Genomic DNA, 14,332 nt, shown 5'->3' on the forward strand with positions numbered 1-14,332 from the left:
CCAAAGTCTGAGTTGCCAAAGCACTGGACTGCCTTCCTCTCTCTTTTCTTCCCACCTCCTGTTCTTCCCAAACCTAAACTACTTTGAGTCTGTACAGCTCTTACTTTGTCACTTACCATCCATAACGTAGAAACTTGGGACCCCTAACACTGCTTAGTTGTTGGTGTTGAAAAACTGCACTCCATTCACGAGAGCATTCACCACACTAAAAAATCCCACTCAAGGATTACCCTTGTCATTTTTAATTTCCTGTTTCCCAGTCAGCACTGACAAATAATTAATTTCCACCCGGGCATAATAACCCTGGCTTATTTAAGTACATAGTAAACATTTGCGCACACTGTAAACTGTAGGAAAAAAAATGTTAAATGTGTATCACCTAAGAATTAAATACTTGAGGTGAATTAAGTCACATTATACACAAGTAAGTCATAATGTGAATAACTTTCTCAACTTATGCTATTCATATACTTGCAGCAATGACTGTGAGCAGCCCTTTGAAAAGTTATATATCGCAAGTTTATTAATCAGTAGAAATTAGTTACTCTTGTTAGTTCAGTTGCATGATCAAAATCTTTAAATGATTTTGATGAATAAAGGATGACCACACAGAAGCAATAAAATACATAGACTATGATTCATTTTATTTCTTAATTATGCTTTTAAGAGGAAAATCTACAAGTAAGGTATAATACTAAATCTTTCTTTAAATTGACACTTTAATTACACAATGGTTTTTCTCTATAATTATTATTTTGTCTTTTTAAGTCTCTAATGAGATATGGCCAGCTCAGCAGTTAATTTTTCTAAGACCTATTTTCATGTTTGTGAAATGTTGTAGAATAAGAACCAATTATTTACAACAAATGTTTCTTTTAATTTATGATTTTCCTATTTGTTGGTTAGAGTGTAATAATTTTTATTGTCCAAATATACATACTGATAGATGCAAAATGATAGAGCTATTGGCATTTAACCCAGTCTCAAAAAAGCACATGTGTTCTGGGGACAAGGAGGCACCTCCACTGACTGTTTATTACTGAGTAAAGAAAATGGAAGGGCACTCTGAGGAGATGGAAATGTGGAGATGCGTAAGAGAACTGTGTGAGTGATTCCATCTGCTTAAGCATAGGGTTGATGTTTGTGAGTGGAGAGGGAGGAAGTTAGAGGTTTGCAGAGGCGTTTATGAAGGCTCCCATGGAATGATAATCATTACCACTTCCTGAGGACTAGCTTGAGGCTGAGCATAATGCAGCCGCTGTATCTAATCCTTCTGATTTCATGAACTAGATGTTCGTGTTCTACTTTAGTGGAGAAGGAAACTGAGACTTTAGCAGGTTAAAATGACTCCCCAGAGTCACCAGTTACTAGCAACAGAGTTGAAACTTTTATTAAGTTCATGGATTTTGGAGCCAGACTACCAGGATCTGAGTCCTAACTCTTCCTTTCTAGCCCTGTGAAGTTCAGCAATTTGCTTAGCCTTCTGTGCCTCTTTTCCCATCTATTAAAGGGGGGAATGGGAGCTAATAATTGCACCTACTTAGAGTTGTTGTGAAGCTTAAACAAGTTAATATGTATAAAGCATTTAGAAAAAAGCTTGGCATGCAAAAAGTGTTGTAAAAGTATTTGCTAGTATTTTTGTGGTTCCTCTCATCGTTATTATTATCAGACTCCAGATACAGTGCTTTCTCCACCACCAGATGCAGCCTATAGAAAATAGCCAAAAGTAACACCAGTTCTCATTCATTTAGCCTCCATAACTTGCCAGGCATTGTGGTAGACAGATACATCATAATCTTCACAGACTTTTCAAGTTTCACTGTATGGTTTTACTTTACAGAAGAGACTCAAGAAAGTCAAGTTTTTCACCCAAGATCACATAACTAATAAATAATTGTCTCTGCCCCATGAAAAGGATTATTTTATCCAAAAGTATTAGAGGATTTCCCTGGAGGATTTTAAGCAGAAGACAAGGTCAGATCTATGGTGTGGTCAGATGCATCTGGTAGAAGAGGGATGTCAAGAAACTCTTGGTAGGGTGGGAATGTTAGAAGTGTTTTGAAGGGAGGCCACATTGGAGGATGAGAGAATAGGCGTTTTCACATTAATCTAGATGAAAAATGATAAAAACCCTAAAATAGAGTAGAGATTAGAAATGAGGGGATATCATTGAATAATCTATGATGCAATTGTTAATGGATTTGGTGACCAAAAGAAGGTAGCTGGTGATGGGCAATGAGAAGTCTAGGGTGATACTCAAATTTCTGTTGGTTCTGTTCACAGTTTGGAGAAATAAGATGGAGAAGCAGGTTCCAGAACAAATATATAAATTAGAATTCGGACATTTGAATTTGCGATATCTATGAGATCTCCAAGATAAATGTTTGTTAGATAGCTAGATAGAGAAATTTGGAGTTTAGGAGGAGTCTGGGTTGAAGATGAAGTTTTAGGAATTAATAACATCTGTGTGAAAATTAAAGCTGAGGCATGAATAAGATCATAGTAGGACATTTTGAAGAGTGAGAAAAAAGTCCAAGAATCCAGGCTTTAAACAGAGTAAAAGAAACTGATGAAAAACTATATGATTGTTAGAAAATGTGGGAGAAGATCCAAAAGAAAGTGATGTCACAAAGGCCAAGGGAAGGTGATTGAAAAAGGAGAATAATAAACAGAAAAAAAAAGTGCTACTGAGGTAGCAAATTAGATTAAGATTTAGGAGGTGTCAATTTGATTTATCAACTTGGAGCTCATTGGTGAATTTGTTGAAAGACAGTTCAATGATTTGGGAGGGAATCAAGGTGGAAAACACATTGCAATGATTTCTGTTTTCTTCTTTGTATTTTAATGGATTTCCAAATTATTTAAAGGATAAAAAAAAATCAACTGTGATAGAAGCATGAGCAAGAAAAAAGAAAAAACAAGAACCACACCCTGTGCATAGCTGTGTACCCAGTACAACTCAAGTGTCATTCTCTTAACCATAGCTATAAAAGGGAGCTACTCGTAGTATTTCATTATAAAACAAATGATCTGATTCTCCTCAATCTATTTTTTTTCTGAATGCTTACATCATTTTTCATTCTTGGTTTTCACACATTGAACGTTTATGATATATTTTATTACCTACATTCTGCTGTTTGGACAGTTGAGGTGCAGCCTGTTAATAGTCGTTACACTAGCTGGGTTGGGAAAGTAAAACCTGATGCTTTGACTCTAGTCTGCGTACCCTCTTCTGTCCAGGTCATTGCACAGATATGTTAAGTGTATTTGCAACTCAACTGAAAAATATATAACTGGAAACATTACTGTTTCATGAAAGGTAATGTTTTATGAAAGGAAAGTAAGCCTTGCCAAGCCAACTGACTGTAGCATTAAACTGAACTCTTCAAAGATCCTTTCTTTAAGTCAAAACACAAAAAACTTTTGTATTAAATGTAGTCTGACATTTCTTTAATGGCTCTTTTTGCCACAGACTTTTCCCTTATTTTACTGATAAAAGGAGGGGCCCTCTCTGGAACAGACACTTACCAATCTTTGGTCAATAAAACCTTCGGCTTTCCAGGATATATCCTCCTCTCTGTTCTTCAGTTTTTTTATCCTTTCATTGGTAAGTTGAAAATGAAAATGGAAAGTGTAACTCTTTCATAAACATATAACTATTTCTGAAGAAGGTAGTTTTAATAGGAGAATAAAAATGAATGGGTGAAATTACAGATTTCTTCTGAAGCTGAAATATGTTGTTTTGAAAATCTAAGGGTTTGTGGAAGGCATGTACAAGGCCAACTTGTAGTTTAAATCTGCACTATAATGTGAACATGTCCCCTAGCACCTCTTACATAAAATGTTAACATTCACCAACGACCAAATCGACATCATTTTTTAAAATCAGTAATACAGAAGCTGTTGGTCAAACCATTAGCTCCTTATGTCTCCATGGAAGGCTAAGAATGTATTTCCCCCAAATCTGACTTTTTTAAATGAGTGAATATTTGGGAGCCTTCACAATTTTCTATTATTGTTCCTCACTTAGAGCAATGCTTGTATTCCTGAAAACATATGTGGAAACTGAACTTTAATAACAAAAATCACATTTTAAATGACTACGGAAACACACTGTTACTTAAAGTTGTTCTGGAAAGAATTCATGAAGTGAAGATGTTTTTGTAACATAAATTGATATTCTCCCGTATATTTGTTGACTAGTTATTTTTGAAATTATACATATTTATAGTCACAATATATATTTGAAAGAGGTGGGGTTATGCCAATATTTGGGAATAACTGATTACTTTCAAAATAGCTTAAGGGTATTAAGGAGGGCACGGGTGATGGGCACCAGGTGTTGTATGTAAGTGATGAATCACTAAATTCTACACCTGAAACTAATATTACACTGTATGTTAACTAACTGGAATTTAAATTAAAACTTGGGGAAAAAAATAAAGTGTTAAATGCAAAAAAAAAAATCAAAATATTCATGATGAAATATATGCTGGCTTCTTGGTAACTATTGTTTTAATTGTTTTTAGCTATGATAAGTTACAACATAATAACTGGAGATACTTTGAGCAAAGTCTTCCAAAGAATTCCAGGAGGTAAGTCCATGTACTTATTTTATGTGTTATTCATAGTTAATGTGGTTCATAATAATTTACAACCAAAATACTTACAAGTGGAAGGGTTGGATAACTTCAAGTATCTGGCAATATCCATGATCCATTCTGATCCTAAAGCATTAATCTTTTTTTTTTTTTTAAGATTTTAATTACTTATGTATTTGTCAGAGAGAGAGAGGGAGAACACAAGCAGTCAGAGTAGCAGGCAGAGGCAGAGAGAGAAGCAGGCTCCCCACTGAGCAAGGAGCCTAATGTGGGACTTGATCCCAGGACCCTAGGATCATGACCTGAGCCGAAGGCAGCAGCTTAACCAACTGAGCCACCCAGGCATCCCTCAGCATTAATTTATTTTTATATTTAGTTTAGTTCTTATTTAGCTGTTTAAAGGGTATCATTACAATTCGTGTTATGCTACATATCACCAACTCTATGTAGTAACATTTTTCATGTACTGTTTTTACTATGCCACTTCTAAAATAAGCAAGCTGACTTTTTTCTCCATCATTTGTATTAAGATATAATTTAATATAGTAAAATTAACCCTTTTTATTTTATTTTTTTTTTAAGATTTTATTTGTTTATTTGACAGAGAAAGATCCCAAGTAGGCAGAGAGGCAGGCAGAGAGAGAGAGAGGAGGAAGCAGGCTCCCTGCTGAGCAGAGAGCCCAATGAGGGGCTCGATCCCGGGACCCTGAGATCATGACCTGAGCTGAAGGCATAGGCTTAACCCACTGAACCACCCAGGTGCCCCCAAATTAGCCCTTTTTAATGTTTAGTTCTGTAACATATAGTTTAACAAATGCTTATAGTCACATATCCACAACTACAATCAAAATACAGAACAATTCCTTTACCCACCCTCCAAAATTTTCCTTATTTGCCTGTGTACAAACCCTCTCTCATCTACAGCTCCTGGCAACCACTGATCTGATTCCTCTCCCTAGTTTTGCTTTTCCCAGAATGACAAATAAATGGCATCATATAGCACGTAGCCTTTCACATCTGGTGTCCTTCACTTAGTATATTGCATTTGAGATTAATCCAAGTTCTGCATTGTATCAGAAGTTTGCTCTTTTTTTTTTTTTTAATTGCTGAGAAGTATTCCATCATATGAATGTACAACAGTTTGTCTGTCCCCCAGTGGAGGGACATTTGGGTTGTTTCGTTTGGTATGATACTGAAAAACCATTTTGAACATTTCAAGCAGACCATTTCAACATGTGGCACAGCCCCATTCCCTCTTTAGCCTTTCACCATATCATGGCAATTTGAATAATTCCAAGAGTCTTTTTGTTTTGAAGGGCTTCTCACCACACTACACAATCCTCATTTCATAGTGACCTACTCTATAGCTGTTATCATAGTTGAAAATGATGTAAAAACACCTTTCCTCTTAGTGCTGAATCACTCCTTCTTGAGAAAAACAAACCAAAATAAAACAAAACCTAAAACTAGAAATTGGACTTATTCCTTTCATAGAGTTTAGTGGAAACAGAAATCAGAGAAACTTGAGCATCCAGTCACAGAGCCACTGCTTGCTTGCTGTATGACCTTAAGAAGGTCAGTGCCCTCTCCGAGTTTTAGTTTCTTCATCTCTGAATAGTGGAGTATCACCTACTTCATAGAATTATTGTGTGAAACAACAGAGATAATACACACAGTGCTTGGCATGTAGCAGGCTGTCCCAACGCTCTTAGCTCTTAGCAACATCTTCCATTCTAGCCACCAACTACAAATCATGCTTTCATAAACTGAGATCATGAGAGTGGATAGAATACTAAGGAAAAATGCAAAGAATATACTGTCATATATAAAATTTGACCTAATTATGTAAATTTTCTATTTTCATAACCAACTAAGGAAAAAACAAGAAAAAAATTTATTCACATGTAAACTGTGATTATCTTTTAATTATAGCATTCATGAGATTTTTGTTTCCTATGTCGTCTTGGTCTTTCAAAGGAGCATATATTAATTTAGAAAAATCTTGTTATCACTTTATTTTCATTTTAAATGCTTATTAAGGTGTATTTTTTGTCAGAAGATCAGGATAAATAATAGATCTCACCATTAGATCCTTATTTAAAAATGTCCTTTATGGTAATAGAAATCCTCTGTTACTAGGCTCCTCTCTGCTATTCATAGCATTCTATTTCAGTACTTTTCTAGGACTTAGAATTTTCTTAGTGAAGGAAATCTATGTTTTCTACCAAACATATTGGTAAAGCAAATGATTTGAAAGGGTAAACAGAAACAAATAGACAAGTAATTTAATTCAAATTATGCTCACCAGAAATATGTAAATAGTTGAGTTCAAGGTTTCTGGAACTTGAACTTCCTGTTTTAGTGTTTTGATTCACAACTTTATGATGATTGTTTAGTTATATCTGAGTTAAGCAAATATTCATGATTATTTTATTACAGTATATATATAAGCATGTCACATTTACACCACTTTGAAATTGTATCTGGAAACGTCCCTGTAAGTGAGGTTATTAACCATATGAGAAAATTTAGTCTCACTTACTTTTCCCAGTAATATGTTTCTTTCTTTTTTATCTTTTTTTTAAAAAAGATTTTATTTATTATTTATTTGACAGACAGAGATCACAAGTAGGCAGAGAGGCAGGTAGAGAGAGAGGGGGGAAGCAGGCTCCCTGCTGAGCAGAGAGCCCAATGTGGGGCTTGATCCCAGGACCCTGGGATCATGACCTGAGCCGAAGGCAGAGGCTTTAACACACTGAGCCACCCAGGTGCCCCTCTTTTCTTTCTTTCTTTCTTTTTTTTTTTTTTTCTTAACCACATTCACTTGCTTATTCTGTAGAATTTAGACTTTGCAGAAATAAATGAACAAAGACTTGGTACCACTGGGGACATTTCCAAAACATAATGATATTCCTTCTTTGAAGGAATTCAATAGGAGCTGAAAAAATGTAAGCAATGGTATCTTCCTTGAAATAGCTATATAGCCATATATACTTAACACTGTGATTAGCACAGCCTTAAAAATATATAAATCCTTGGAAGTTTGTCTTATTTTATGTTTACAATTTTTGCTTGTATTTTATGATAAGTGCATGTGCACATACAAGCCGCCTCCCCAACAATACACAATTATGTACTCATTGTGACAGCCAAGACTCTGCAGTGTATACTAGTTTCAGCAGAGCTTCCCGATGGCTTACCTATTTTGCTTCTGTCTACTTTTCTTCAGGGAAACCACTTCTTTCTCAATAAAAGTATAGAAATAGGATATTTTTATCTAAGGCTCCAGTCTTGAAGTTTCAAGCCCTACTGTTTCAGTTTCTCTAGGATACAGAATTTAAATTTAAAAAAAAAAAAAAAGAGCCTCAGAACATGCCCTCCTCTCATGTAGCTTACTTCCAAGAAAAGGAATTTGCCATTAGAGGGTTTTAGACCAAGGGTGACACCATGTTTTTAGATCTCTGTACCTTCTAGGTTAAAAGTATATTCTAAGGGGACAAGGGAAGGGTAGAAGGAGGAAGACTGATTAGGAGGCTCAAAATAATTTGAATGAAAAATATTATAAGATTATTTGAACTATAGGTTCCCCCTTAAGTTATATTATATTTACATTTTTGTGAGTTATTTCAATTTTTACATGGTTTTGTGGGATTTATTTACTCAAAATCTTTGTCATTTAGATAACATTGAAAGTTATTTAAGTCCTTTTTGCCCTTAATTATTTGGCTGTTTCCTTGTATGGCTGGTGTGTTAACTCATACCTATAAAGACTTTATAATATTTATTGTGTTTTAGTTGACCCTGAAAACTTGCTTATTGGTCGCCACTTCATTATTGTGCTTTCCACGGCTGCCTTTGCTCTGCCTTTGTCCTTGTATCGAGATATAGCGAAGCTTGGAAAGGTAACTTATATCTTAAAAAGGCTCAGAAATGCACTTTGTTACCTGCACTGATTTTGTCAAACTACTGTCTATGTGGCCAAGTTCTTAATTATAGTATTTATCTTGGTTTCTTTCTTACCTTTCTTTCTAAGGCAGATACTCTGATGTCAGACACCATACTTCCAATTTAGAAAATAAAAAGAACTATACTTATACCAAGTCTAATTTACTGAAAAAATGTTCTATCATTTTTTATAGATAGTGGTTTAAACAATTTAAAGTTAGACTAGGTATAAGAAGTAAGGATGAGTCACTTCACTGACTCAAAATTTTTTTGTAAACTACGGTGTATTTTAAATATCAATATGTCCTGGCTCAATTCACGAGAATTTGATCAGTGTATACAAATCTTATTGCTAAAGAAAAATGATGATGCATTTCTAATGAAACCAACAAAATAATTCTTTAACTACCATAAGGCATCATTAGCCTTTATCTATTCATATTTTTATTTCCTTACTCTAAAGGAGTGTTTGTATTTTATGCAGAATATTATTGGCATTATATCTACATTATGCCAAGCATCCTGATGAGAAGTTTTTTAAAAGGGTTCTTTATATATTTTTATGTTATAATTTGAAAAGTTAAGTGAGTTTTACTTTTCACTGTGATGTTTCATGTGTATCCACAGTTATAGATCCTTCCTTAAGGATCTTATTATTGGTCCTGTTACCCATGGTCCTTCCAGGTAAAGCTGAGAGTGAAGAGATACTCCAAAGTATTCTGACCACTCTACCTTGGTTCCCTAATGGACTTCCAGAAATAAACAAGAGTTCATCAAAAGCAGCTTTTTTGTGAATTATTTAAAATGATCAACAATTTTCCATTTCCCATGTTGTAGGCACAGATGTTATCTTCTGAGAGCAGAAGGCCAGGCATTCATGAAAAGAAAGCTAATATTCTATCATATTACTAATACCTGAACATCTTTCCCTAAGTGTCCCTTAAAAGTGTCATCTTGGAATATTGAAGTAAATCTCCCAGTGAGTAAACCCAGAGCAGCTAGGAGCCCTGATCTGGAGTCCAGGTGCTTGCATCTGAATTCTTCTGCCACATTCTGTGTGACCTCGGAAATGTTACTTAAAATCCTTTCCTCATTAGATCAGAGGACTCATTACAGAACATTCTTTCTAGTTAAAAACCAACAACCCAGGAAACAAGGCTAATGATAACCAAATGAAATAAAAGCAAATTTACATTATGTTTTTCTTATTAGAGAAAGAAGTAAAAAATGTGCTCATTTATTAAAAAAAATTAAGGGCAGAAACACAGATATAATAACGAGTGCACAGAACACATATACACCCAGACCAGTTTATATTTTAACCAGTTGAAATAGTGACAGAATAGAAAGGAAAAAGCAAAGACTTTAGAAACACAGACCAAAGGGCAGAATCAAATAGGAAAACTAGACTAAAAGAACTAGAGAACAGAAGGGAAAAAAGAGAGGCACCCCAAAAGTGTGTGTGAGTGGGTGTGTGTTGGGGGAGGGTGTGTCTTGATATGGGGAAGGTAAGGTAAAGACAAAAGCAGAGGAAGCAAGTATAGATAGGAAAAAAAGCACAAGTCAACACCTAAATAGGACCGAGAAAGAAACAAATTTCATTTGACTTTTATAAACTAAAACCACCAGTTTTGTTTTCTATTCAGTAGGCCACTAAAAACAGTTAAAGCCATGTTGCAAGATTAGTCATATATGATACTTGCCTCCCTATTTGGGGAAAAAAATAATACCACTTCCAATAAAAAGTTACATGCCTGAGATTATCAACAACGGTCTATAAGAAAAAACTAATACAGGATTGTCTAAACAAAAGCTATATATATGTTTACTCAAGTAAAAAGAGAAACATCTAATATTTTCAATACAATAATCTCTCTTCCAAACTGATAATACCTTTACATTTTCTTTTGCAGATCTCTTTTCTTTCTACAGTTTTAACAACGCTGATTCTTGGAATTGTAATGGCAAGGGTAGTCTCATTGGGTCCATATATGTAAGTTTTGTTGCTATATTGGTTAGTCTTTAATTTATAGCCTTCACATAGATATTTATATGACATATGGTAAATGCTGAAGTATAAAGTAATTATGGTACCAGAAGCACCATTTATCTTTAGTGTTGGACAAAATGAGAGAAGATAATTACATCTATGCAGATAGGCATTTTCCATTTGGCCCCTCTAAGGCTGATGAAATTAAACTGAGTTTACTTTGTATGTTAATGACCGGTCCTAAGAATTAGAATAAGGAAGAGATTTCGAATAATGAAACGTAGGAATGAAGTAGAGCACTTGGGAGGGAAAATGGTAAGTGGCAGAAATTTTTATATCTATCCCAGTGATGGATTTGTTCTTAGCAAAGTTTCACCAATATAGGCTGAAGTGAGAAGAATAAAGAATATAGTGGAAGTTTTCTCCATTAGAGGAAACGTAATCACTTGGCAAACCACACTTTATTCTCTACTGAGGTTATATTCTTTGATTATTTTGTGTTAAAATGCTTTTGTCATTTGTGAACTGATGGGGATAGCTTGTGAATGTTGCCTGTGAGGGGGAAAGAAAAGGAAACCTGTTGAATAACTACCCGTGATAATGTGGTTCCCAAGGTAACTTCTTTTTCCTATTGATTAACTGTCCTGCAAGATCACTTCATTTGCAATTTCATGTGCTTATGTCCGGTTTCTTTGTCTCCCAGGAAGGTTCCAAAAATTGTGCCTCAAATTTATTTGGAAGAAATTATGAAACATATAGTCTAATTGGATTTGCTATAATCTTTCCTTAGAAAAAAACACCTATTTTTTAAAGGATTGAAATAAAAGAGAAAAGCATAAATATCTATCATGTTTATATTAATGTTTCAAATAACTGAATCCTAGTTCATGGTTGTTTTAGCTCAGGCTCCCAGAAGAAAATACTATAGGGATCTTAAACAACAGAAATTTATTTTCTCATAGTCCTGGAGGCTGCCAGCATGGTCAGGTTTTGGTGAGAGGTTATCTGCCTAGCTGCAGAAAGCTGCCTTCCTGCTGTATCTTCTCGGGGCAAATCCCTAGAGAGGCGGCAAGCTCTCTGGTATCTCTACTTAGAAGGACACTAATCCCATCAAGAATGCCCTGTCCTCAAGACCTCTTCTAAACCTAATTATCTCCAGATACCAGCACAAAGGGGCTGGGGCTTCAATATATGAATTTTTGGAGGGGACAAAATTCAGTCCTTTGACTGCAATAGCAGTTTTGAAACGCTCCTAGTTCCCTTCGCTGTGGCCATTTATTCTCTCATTTAGTGAATGCATACTGAATACCTGTTGTGTCTAGCTATTTTGCTGCATGGTGAGAGAAAGAGCAGAGACAAAAGTCAGCACCTGTTGCAAGTTGTTCATAATCAAGTAGAGAACATTTTAAAAACAAAAAAGAAGAAAAAAGAAACAGCAGTGCAGTAGAAGTGCAAAATAGAAGCATTAGGAGCAGGAACAGCGCCAAAGAAGAGAGTGCTGAATAGTTTGTCTGGATCAGGAAGGGCTTCCTGGAAGAAAAAAAAAAAAAAAAGATCTGGGTGTTTTGAAAGATGAATCTGAATTGTTTCAGATAGATAAAAGTGTAAAAGGCATTCCAGGCCCAGGAAAGATAAGCATAAAAGCCCAAAAACTTATGTTAAATTCTATTGACATTTATTTAGTATCTCCTATAATGGTACGGTATTCATCTCTGATTTTCAGAAGCTGAAGTTATGCAACAAAAAGCCAATGAGTGGGGCGCCTGGGTGGCTCAGTGGTTAAAGCCTCTGCCTTCGGCTCAGGTCATGATCCCAGGGTCCTCAGCAGGGAGCCTGCCTCCTCCTCCTCCTCTCTCTTAGAAAAAAAAAAAAAAAAAGCCAATAAGTATATTGAACAGAATACAATACAATAATTGTTGGTTAATGTTTTTAATTGTGTAAGACAGAACTTTTTTTTTTAGATTTTATTTATTCATTTGACAGAGAGCAAGAGAGCACGAGCAGGGGAAGCTGCAGAGGGAGAGGGAGAAGCAGGCTCCCCGCAGAGCAGAGAGTCCAGTGCACCTCTGGATCCCAGAACCCCGGGATCATGACATGAACTAAAGGCAGACACTTGACTGACTAAGCCACCCAGGCACACGAAACAGAACTTTTTTAATTGGAACTTTTATTATGAAAAGTGATTCTAGAGAATAAATTATTAGGTTATAATAAAAGGTCTTATAGATTTGGCAAATATAGTACTGTGAGGCAATATTGAGGAGAAAAACCCAAGTAGATAAAAGTTGGAGATAAATAAATTAATCATTAACTGAGCCCCAAGGGGGCAGTTTAAAACAATGATTTTTCAACTCTAACGTCACATTAGAATTACCTAAAAAATACTGATACCAGGGCCCACCTGCAGAGATTCTGAGGGACTTGATCTAGGAACCAACTCATTATTAAGCAGCTGTGAGCTTGTGAGCCCGCATCTAGAGCCTCTTGGTTTCAAGAGATTAAAATCATGAGTACACATCTGAACTGACATATCATTTCTAAAAATAGTCTATAGATTTTGTGTTATTTTAGGCACTGTTGTGCCATTATTTTTCAGGATTCATTCTCCACTTACTGTTTTTATACAACATGTGCTTGAGATACTACTGTGAATACAAAGAAAAAATATCTCTGCTCTGGGGGGCTCACCGTTTAGTGGGGAAGATAAGGCAGCACAAATGACTATCCTTTAGCCTAGCATATCTTGATACAAAGGAAAGAGGAAGGAGAGGCTGCTTCCTGTTGGTACTAAATGAATTGATTTTATGGCCAAAGAGCTATTTATTTCTGTTGTAAACAAAATGTGGTCTGTATCTTCTAACCTTCCTTGAGCAGTGATATCAGACTTCATCTGAGCCTTTGAAATTTTTCTAATAACAGGGATTATTTACTTAACTCTTTCAATATTTAGATGTTAAAGACGTGTGTGTGTGTGTGTGTGTGTGTGTGTGTGTGTTTAATATGTGCTGCCTTTTATTTCTGTTTGAATACTACTGCAAACAACTTCTGTTTGTCCAGATTTACAATCAGGCTAATCAAATCCCATGTTCAAGGGTTGGCATAATAGCTAGTCAGGCAGGCTTCTTTCTGAAATATGACAACCATGAATGCTTATAATCCATAAAACATGAGAAATTCAATACTCCATGTGTGTTTTTCCTCATTTTTGGTTCAGAAGAATGATCAGAAAAGCTGTACTTTTTCATAGGGCTTTTTAAATGGTATTTGGAAAAGATCTTTAAACCCGCTATCAGAAAAGAGGAAGGTCTATAATGGCTACTGGTGTTGACCTTGTTACTATGGAAACATCTTTTTAGTAGTTGTGTTTTAAAAATAAAACACAATTCAATTTCCTTTTCTATAACTCATAAGACTATAAATTCTGCTTTTTGATATGATTTCAAATATCTTCTAGTCCAATGACTTTCAGTTCTCTTTGGAAATAATGTTCATTTTTATTGTATTTTCTAACCTTTTGCTTTCTTAAAAACTGAGGTGGCAAGGCAATTTAATTGCTTTCTAGAAAGTGTGCTAGTATCAAAATGCAATGACAGTTCTTTCTCTTTTTTTCAAACTACAATTGGGGACATTATTACTATGAAAACCTTCATTCTGTGCCTCATTAGTATTCCATTCTTTACATTCAGAATGGAAATGATAGCATGCAGTCCAAATTTACAATTATTTTCTCTTCATCTAACATCTCTTTTACAGCATTTTAATCCTTAATGTGGTATTCCAAATATAATTCCAAAAA

The 14,332-nt window shown here is 35.2% G+C and overlaps 1 protein-coding gene across 3 annotated transcripts in view; it reads left to right on the forward strand.

Annotated features, from left to right (window-relative positions):
* The window catches only part of SLC38A11 (solute carrier family 38 member 11), a 52,920-nt gene that overhangs the window by 4,308 nt on the left and 34,280 nt on the right, over window positions 1–14,332 (forward strand). For all 3 annotated transcript variants that reach the window (XM_059168953.1, XM_059168952.1, XM_059168951.1), the window contains exons 4-7: window positions 3,473–3,607; window positions 4,530–4,595; window positions 8,397–8,503; window positions 10,460–10,539. In XM_059168953.1, the coding sequence (XP_059024936.1) occupies window positions 3,473–3,607; window positions 4,530–4,595; window positions 8,397–8,503; window positions 10,460–10,539 (388 nt within the window). The remainder of the gene's footprint in view (window positions 1–3,472; window positions 3,608–4,529; window positions 4,596–8,396; window positions 8,504–10,459; window positions 10,540–14,332) is intronic.

Source organism: Mustela lutreola, chromosome 3, assembly GCF_030435805.1.
Source record: "Mustela lutreola isolate mMusLut2 chromosome 3, mMusLut2.pri, whole genome shotgun sequence".
Classification (NCBI taxonomy): Eukaryota; Metazoa; Chordata; class Mammalia; order Carnivora; family Mustelidae; genus Mustela; species Mustela lutreola.